At 47.8% G+C, this 9099-nt stretch overlaps 1 protein-coding gene across 1 annotated transcript; it reads left to right on the top strand.

The window, feature by feature from the left end:
• Nucleotides 1-4696: 4696 nt before the first annotated feature.
• Nucleotides 4697-8744, top strand: LOC147897971 (uncharacterized). The gene is made up of 3 exons (XM_087380158.1): nt 4697-4952; nt 6055-6624; nt 6793-8744. The coding sequence occupies exons 1-3, from the start codon at nt 4697-4699 to the stop codon at nt 8742-8744; spliced, it is 2778 nt and encodes a 925-aa protein (XP_087236284.1).
• The last annotated feature ends 355 nt before the right edge of the window (nt 8745-9099 follow it).

The following is a 9099-nucleotide window of genomic DNA, read 5'->3' as shown; positions in this document are numbered from 1 at the left end:
GTGTATAAGTGAACTTTGACAATTACGTGATAGCCTTTGGCTGGGATAAAATAGAGTTCGGAGAAACTCTGAGTAGCATGACCATGATTATACCAGTACTAACATAGTGGTTTAGTTCTGGAGTGTTCTAAAACTAGAAGCTGGCAGGTATACTAGTATTGTTGGATGGTTTCATGCATGGGGGACACCCTATGGCATTTAGTGAGCCTAGTCTTACGTATATCCAGATTCCAACACCATTGCTCAAGTTTGAGCATAGACTTGGTTGCTACTATGGATCATGGAAGCATGGATTAATGACTTTCATGGATAAACAATATGAAATTTTATAATGCTTGAGAGGCTATCCTATCTTGTTAAGTTGACGACATTGACACTAGGGGGGAATGAGTGGAGCATTACCAGTTTTAAAGGGGTTTCTACATGATTGTAATGAGTAGTATCTCATGCCTGACAAGCCTGATTATTCATTTTTATTGGATCCAACATAGTTTAAGAACCTTGCTTAGTTAGGAAACGAGGCTAAGCCAAAGAGCTTAGTGGGATTTCCTAATATGTCTGGTGAGTTTACGACTAGCCATAGTGTTGAAAGTAAACTCAAAGTCTAGTGTTAAACCGGAGAGTTTAACAGTAGACGATTGGGGTGGAACCATGGTACCCAGGAACAAGCTCTTCGCACCAAAATGGTATATAACCATTTTTAGTATGATAAAATCCATCGTAGGAAAGTGTCAAAGACCATGTACTTTACGAAGCTAGTATATTGGAGGTGACTTTAGGGCCCACCTTTTATGTATGAAGTCATTGTTAGTGTAGTAAGTTCGGTCGAGACTCCACAAGACCTATGCACTAGTTTGAAATTTGACCTCTATGATACGGACGTCCATGAATTGTGATGTAATGCCAAGAATTGTACGATAATGTACAATGGAAGGGTCAATTGTTATGGTCACTTCATAGTAAGTGACTTAAGCATCTTGTTATAGATGGTTTTATGTGGTATTCCCACTTGGGGGAGGTATACCAGTGGAGTACGGAGTTACTCACAAACTAGTACGTAGTTACTGATCGGATGTAGATCCTTGAGTATGAAAAATACTATGAATAAACCATGCAATTACTTAACCACAATCCATAAGTATGTAAGTACTCATAGTTATGTTTATGTTGCTCAAAATCTAGGAACTCATTTTGTCTGTTTTGATGATATTGAATCTTTTGTGGGGAGGGAAGTAGCTTAAAGTTACACATCACTGGCACTAGTTTTGATGATATTGAATCTTTTGTGGGGAGAAGTAGCTTAAAGTTACACATCACTAGCACTAGTGAGCTATTGAGATCATTTGAAATTGAAGATTGCCCCTCTAACTTAAAGTTACACATCACTGACACTAGTGAGCTATTGAGATCATCCGCATTTGATGATTGCCCCTCTTCCTTGTTCTTTGATAAGTGACGGAGTTCATCTTATCAAGCCCTTGCAATTATTCCGCAGGGATTATCACATTTGGTGTGAGATATGTGGCTATGAACTTTTCACAAAAGTGCTTGTAAATTTTCTTGTCATCAGTTATGGACGGGTAGAAATTGCCACCTCTCGTAGATTTTGCCGCTATAACGAGGAGGTAGCAAATGACTTAGGCAGAGTTATGCTTCATAGAGGACCTTGTCCTTTTTTTTAAATGTACCTTACAGCTTTGTCTCCTTGATATATATATTGTACGTACATAACAACTCATTGACAAACTGTGAGTGTCAAATAGGCATCCTGCGGATGCTGCTGTATCAGTCTGTGTATCGATGCAAGACTCGCATGAAGACCTCGTTCTCTCCGACGCATAGCCTCTCTGGCCAACCATACCTCAGCACGACAAATCTCGCTGGAGGAAGAAATGCAGGTCTCAAGCTGCAGAGCATAGTCTATAGCATCATCCGTGTGATCCTCAGTAGGTGTCCACAAGGCAAGAATCTGTCCACGCAAAGACTGCGAGGATAAGACTGTATTTGGAATCCTACAACCACGTCTCAGTGCGTCGGAAGTATGAGACTGCAATCTAAAGGAAACTGGCCCATGATCAGAAAGAACTGTGCTTGGCCAAATCGTCAAAGAGCCACGTCTGGCAGTGGCCCAAGAACCAATGTAAAATCTGTCCCGTCGCTCCAATAAGCGTCCTCCCTGGCGCCGAAAGCCCCAAGAAAAATCCAAGGAATCAGGGGAGTGAGCAAAACCAGGAATAAACCAAGCATCCGAAATCTGAAGGGTAAAGAGAAAAGTATCCCAAGCATCTCTCTCAACAGAGGCAATAGAAATCAGATGAGCTAAAATGTCAGCTCTCACATCTACCAATGACTCAACATTGTTGAAATCACCTCCAACAATCCAAGAATCCACAGTAGGCAGCGCATCCATAATCTGTCTCCAGAAGGTAGCTCTGAGACGGGCCTCGGTAGGAGCATAGATAGATAAAAAAACCGTTTAAAGTGTCATCAATCTGTAAAGAAATCCATAAGGCACGACCGCGCACAAGAGTGCCATGGCCCCGACATAAGATAACCATCGAGGACCAACAGAGATACGTACACCTCCACTACGGAAGAGTCGGCCTATGGAAGGCTGCTAGAACGTTTGGGAATTGCCAGAAAGAAACTTCCCACTCCGCTGAGACTGCTGGGGAGATAATTTGTGCTCCTGCACAAGAAGAATATCCACATTTCCAACTACATGTCTGTGCAAATCCTGTCTCAACAGAAGCTTTCTAGGACCACGCAGGCGAGTAGAGTGAAGACCATTCGAATGCCAGGAAACTATGTGTAGATCCATGGAAAAAGAAGAGAATGGAATCTAATTGCATTGTTTCTTGTTCTCCTGCCTGGGAGAACTAACTGTAGAGATGGATCCATCAAGGGGGTCGTCCTCAGGAAGACAAGGAATAAGAACTGTGGAGGAAAAATCCTGTAAACTGATGAACCATCTGGTCAAATAATTCACTGAGCAATGCAGAGATTTTGCTCCTTGAATGAGCGGCCACTCATGAAGTGCTAGTGGAGGCTCCCAAGAAGCATCAAACATGAGAATGACTGGAATACAAAATCTTTGTGACCCATCGAGCCATCGAACAGAAGATGCCAGGTCCTAAGAGAGAAAGCTCTAAAATGCGTCCATCAGTGACGCCCAAGGGTGCCTGGATCCAATCCAGGAGGGGCAGATCCAATCATCCTGCCATAAACTGCTCTACCCGTAAGTGACTGAACCGAAGCCAACACTCAGGCCGCCTCATGAGAAGAACAAAAATTGCGCCAAACAGTGGGAGAGGGAGGGGTCCCAGAAGTAGCCGGAGTCTGCAAAGGGGGAGGGGGAAGTCTCCGAAGAACCCGGAGCTTGCAGAGGAACAGCCATGAAGAAGAAAGGCTCAGAAAAAGGGGGAAGAACAAAAAGGCGTCAAGTAAGGTTCAGATTTGGAGGGTTTTTCCGGGCAAAGGAGGGGCAAGGAAGGCGGAAACGCAGCTGGGAAAAACCCCCGGGGAAAAACAAGGGGAAGGCTAGGCCGCAAGGGAGAGCGTCGCACAACACAAGGGGGGTGGGGGTGTAACAGGTGGCCCGTTGACAAGGGACTTGAGTCTCAGTCCGCCCCTCCTTCATCATCACCTTCGGATTCGACATCGGCAGCAAGGAGGAAGTCCTTGCCCTCTTTTGGGTCAAGGGGGAGCAACCCTTTGACATCCCTAGGACCTAACCAAGGGGAGCAGCCCATGGTAAGGTTGGACTCCCAACTTTGGCTCTAAAGGGCTCAATTCAAACGGGAGGATTTGAATTGATTGGCCCTTCAAAGTAACTGTTGGAGAAAAGGGTACCAAGGAGGAATGAGGCCTTAATGAAGGCAGCTGGACGTTGGAACCAAGGGAGACTCCCTCCAAAATTCAAACACACAAAACTCAGAAAGGATTCGAGATCCAGCAGAGAAGTCCAGGACCAGAACTAGAGAGAATACGTGAGCTGCGAGCTCCTGCTGTAATCCTGAGAGTGTGAGGTTTTTCTTCTGCATCAGAGAGATGCTCCCAATGTAATCTTTACCCTGTGGCGTTTTGACCACAGGGCCTCTTCTTTTTGGAATACAGAACATTCGTGTCTCTGCTCTGAGTGTTTTGGGTTCTGAGAATGGAGGTAGATAGATTGCAAGCTCGTTTCTCTCCCCCTTCGTGAAGTTTTGAGTGTGCAGGGCGTTTCGAGAGCTTACCTTTGAGCCAGGGCTTCCCCTTGGCCTAAGGAAGAAGCCTACCAAAGGGGCGATCGATCGGTAGCTCGTGGAGGACGCGGTGTCTATTGAGGTGCTGCCTCAGAGCTCTTCCCAGCCGATGCAGAGAGCAGTGCGACCTGCGTGGTGGACCATTCGATCCAAGACCTCCTGAGGGTCTGAAGACCCTCTTGAATACCTCCCCTACAAAGTTACAGAGCCCGCGGATCTCGGACAAGGGAGAACCAGCCGATTGGGACTCCACCATCGCCTAACGAAAGGTGACGGAACTGCAGTTCCGTCACGTCGAAGCTTGGGAAGCTTCACACAGCCTTTCCATAGCTCCTTTGATCAAGCCCCTGAGTACAGAGAGACGCCCCATCGACGTGATCACAGGGCTGAGCCCATGATCATAACCGTGCCCCGGTTTGCCAGCACGAGCCCGACGGACTTCTAGACCATCGATGGAAACCCGTCCGACGGAACCGGACGGAGGACGACGGAAAAGTCGTGGAAAGCCCTCACGATTGATCGCGAGCACCATCGCCAGCATCCTCGTTCATGCGAACCCCCACGGACCTGAAGAAGAAGCACGATGCCAGAAAGCTGCTCGTGGACGTGTGCATGGTGGCAGGGAGGTCGCCATAGCTCCAGCGACCCAAAGCTTCTATAAAAGCATATGGGCAGGAATGATACACAAGCAAGGCCACGGCCCCGGTGGTTAGCCGGGCCGTGAGGTATTCTGAGCATCTTCGCAGAGGTTCTAGGTTCGAGTCCGGGCAGGGGGGTGCAGAGCGCGAGCCAGAGGACACAATATAGCCAAGGGGCCGCGCTTGGTTACACTAACCAAGACTTGGCTCCGTGGCTAGCCCAACGATAGTCGCTGCGAGTTGGGTCTCGGAGGTTCTGAGTTTGAATCCCGAGCGCGGTGGTGCGTGATCATTTTGCGAGAGCGCCCGCGTTCGGGCAAGGATAGAATATAGCTCGGTGGCGCCACCCAGTTACACCAATGAAGAGTTGGCTCAGTGGTTGGCGCTTCGAGTTGTGCAAGGAGGTCGAGGGTTCGAATACCTTGTTCGGCCGCGCAGAGTTTTGGGAGCCCTGTATGAAGAAAAGACTCAATATATATAGGTGGGTGGTTTTAGTTACACTAACTAAGACCAGCCCCCTTGGCTAGCTCAACGAGAGGTTCTACGCATAGCTCTTTGGAGGTCCTGAGTTCGATTCCCAGCGGTTGGCCTAACCTTTTGACACAGCCCGCTAAATCTGGAGGTACAGCCAGTTTATTTTGGCGGTTTGGATAGTTTAGCCTCGACTAAATTTAGTAAGTCCCAACTAGCCAGACAAGGGGCTTTTGGAAACAAACTTCACAGGTGTTTTCCCCCTCTTGTACTGAGTTTCCGGAGTAAGCCTCGGGCATCACCTTTGCCACACGGCAATTCGACAAGCGTTAAGCGAAGGAGAGGTTCTCCAAAGCCGTAGCTCTCGGAAGGAGTTCTATTCCATTCCTCTGAGCGTTCGAAGGACCAGGGCACCTTTGTGAAGGTGAAGGATAGTCAGTCAGGTGGAAGTTCACATCAGCAAGACAGTTGCAGATCTAGAGGTCAAGTAGGTACTTTGGGATCCCGGTAGGGGACCAAACCGGGGAGCAAAGGGAAAGAGAAAAGAGAAAAAAAAATTCAGGGAAAACTTTGCCCTCATGACAGTGGTATCAGAGCTGAAGGAACTGAGCAGAGTCAGTTCCCCAAAGGTATCAGCTTGATAAAGAATTGGGAAGTCAAGTGGAATTGACAGTTTTCTCCCACCTTCTGTATTTTCTCAGAACAGACAGTCCAGCCCATTCGAAGGCCATTTCTCATGGGTGATTCAAATGAAGTAGCTGGTGCTGAGTTAAGCAACACCCGGAGCAGAACCAAGCTCAAATTCCGTGAGCATGATGCAAGGCTTGAGGCCATAGAGCTTGCTCTAAATGAGTTGCAGACCAGCCAGGGGCTGCTACAGCAGCAACTCTCAGAAGCTAAAATAGAGCTTGCTCATGTGATGAGCAAGCTAATCAAGGATGATGGGGTCGGACCATCCGGAAGGCATCGGGTTAAGCTCAAGGAGCCTGAACCATACACGGGCATGCGAGAAGTCAAGGTATTAGAGAACTTCATCTACGACATGCAGCAATATCTTGCCCTTGCCAAGATAATCGAGCCCAAAGAACAAGTGCTTCATGCCTCAACCTACTTGGTGGACGACGCCAAGCTTTGGTGGAGAAATTACAAGGAAGATGAGAGAACCCACCGCAACACATACACAATTTCCACGTGGGAGGAGCTCTCACAAAGGCTGAGGTTGCAGTTCCTGCCCTCCGACATCGAATGGAAGGCTCGGGATGCCTTGAACAGTCTCAAACACACCGGAACCCTGAGGGACTTCATCAAAGCTCACTCCTCCCTAATGCTACAAATCAAGGAGATGAGTGAGGCCGATCGACTTTACTACTTCATCAAAAGGCTGAGGCCTTGGGCACATGATGAGCTCATGAGGGAGCATGTAAAGACGATGGCTGAAGCATACGAGGTAGCGGATCGCCTCATCGATTGGCAAGAGAAACAACATGGTGGTGAGAGACAAGGTCAAGCCAAGCCCAAGCCAAGTGGACAAGGGATTCCCCCATTCAAAAAGAAAAAGTTCAAGCGGTTTGGCTCCAAAAAGAAGAAGTACCATCCTATGGGAGAGATTCCAACTGAGCAGGCCAAACCTAAGATTACTGCCACTCCAAAAGGCAAAGGCAAAGTAAGTACTGTTCAGCCCAAAAGTAGTGTGGGATCGGCAAAGGCTTCGTTGAGTCTTTCAGCCCCGAAAGGGAGTAATTGTTACATCTGCACAGGGGCACATTTTGCTAGGGACTGCCCTATGCGACAGTCACTACAGACTATCCAGGAAATAGAAAATGGACAGCCCACTCAAACCATGACACCCCTTCAGCTTCTAGGGACCATGAGTGAAGATAAGGTAGCCTCTGATCTGCTGTTCATTACTGCTACAGTAAACGGACGCCCAGTGAGGGCTATGGTGGACAGCGGTGCTAGCCATAACTTCATCACCTCCAAGAAAGCCAAGGAGATCGGGCTGAAGGCTGAAATCAGTAAAGGCAAGGTCATGAAAACAGTAAATACCCCAAGACAAGCAGTTGCCAAAGTGGCCAAAGGAGTAAGTGTCCAAGTGGGAGACTGTTCTCACAGGGCAGAATTTTCTGTGGTGGAAATGGATGACTTCGACATAGTGTTTGGGAAAACATGGCTAAGAGCTTACAGGGTACTGATCAACAGCCATGATGAACAGCTGGTATTCTGCAAGGAAGGAGGTTGGGAGGTGGTAAAAGCATCAAGGCAAAAGGGAGGCCCTTTGCCCCAACTCCTCTCAGCTACGCAGTTGAAAAAAGCAGTAAGAAAAGGTAGTCAAGCCTACCTAGTGGTCATCAAAGCACATGAGGAGAACTCAGCTTCATCTAAGGGACATATACCACATGAGGTGCAGGGTTTACTAATGGAGTATGCTGATATCCTACCCGAGAAGCTCCCAAGGGAGCTTCCTCCTAAACGGGAGATCGACCATAGGATAGAGGTGTATCCAGGATCAGACCCTCCAGCCAAGGCACCTTACCAGTTGTCACAAGAAGAGAACAAGGAGCTAAAGGGGCAGTTGCAAGAGTTGCTAGAGGCCGGATTTATCCAGCCCTCCAAATCCCCATATGGAGCACCCGTTCTATTTGTGAAGAAGAAGGAAGGGGACCTACGTCTATGTATGGACTACAGGGCCCTTAACAAAGTTACCATCAAGAACCGGTACCCCCTTCCCAACATGAGGGAGTTGTTCGACTCTCTAGTGCATGCAAGGTATTTTACAAAGATAGATGTCAGATCAGGGTACCATCAGATCAGAATCGCAGAAGCTGATGTGGAAAAGACCACCATGAGAACCAAATATGGGTCGTACGATTGGAAAGTTCTGACTTTCGGATTAACCAATGCCTCGGCGACCTTCACGACACTCATGAATGGCATTTTCAGAGATCTTTTAGATGAGTGCATAGTCGTTTACTTGGACGACATCCTTATCTATTCCAAGACTCTCAAGGAGCATGTAAAGCATCTGAAAGAAGGGTTTGATAGGCTAAGAGCAAACAGGCTGTTTCTGAAAGAGAGCAAGTGCGACTTTGCCAAGGAGACCATCCACTTTCTGGGTTTCAAGGTGACCCAAGGTAAACTCATGATGGATGAGAGCAAAGTGAAGGCAATAGTAGAGTGGCCTACCCCAAGGGGTGTGCATGATGTGCGGGCCTTCAACGGGTTAGCCTCATTCTACCGGTCCTTCATTGATATGTATAGTGAGATTACAACCCCCCTCACTAATCTCACCCGCAAGGATACACCGTGGAAGTGGGGTCCCAAGCATGAGTGCTTTTCAGAAACTGAAGGAAGCCATGAGCAGCCAGCCCGTCCTAGCCCTTCCAAACTTTGAAAGACCCTTTGAAGTACAGATGGATGCCTCTGATTTTGCCATAGGAGGAGGAGTCCTACAAGATGGGCACCCCATAGCTTTCGAGAGTCGGAAGTTGATCGATAGAGAGACCCGTTACCCCACTCACGACAAGGAGATGACTGCAGTAATCCATTGCTTGAGGGCTTGGAAGCACTATCTACTGGGCAGTAAATTCACTGTTTTCACAGATAATGTCACAACATCATACTTTGTGACGCAGCCCAAGCTTTCTCCCAAGCAAGCAAGATGGCAAGATTTTCTAGCAAATTTCGACTTCGACATCAAGCCCGGTAAAGAGAACGTAGTGGCAGATGCCCTCTCCCGAGTTCCCTAC

This window comes from Dipteris shenzhenensis, chromosome 10 (genome assembly GCF_047967505.1).
Source record: "Dipteris shenzhenensis isolate YYH24624 ecotype China chromosome 10, Dip_SZ_1.0, whole genome shotgun sequence".
In the NCBI taxonomy this organism is placed as follows: Eukaryota; Viridiplantae; Streptophyta; class Polypodiopsida; order Gleicheniales; family Dipteridaceae; genus Dipteris; species Dipteris shenzhenensis.
The sequence above is the reverse complement of the archived record's forward strand: the minus strand, read 5'-3'. Positions and strand labels throughout refer to the sequence as shown.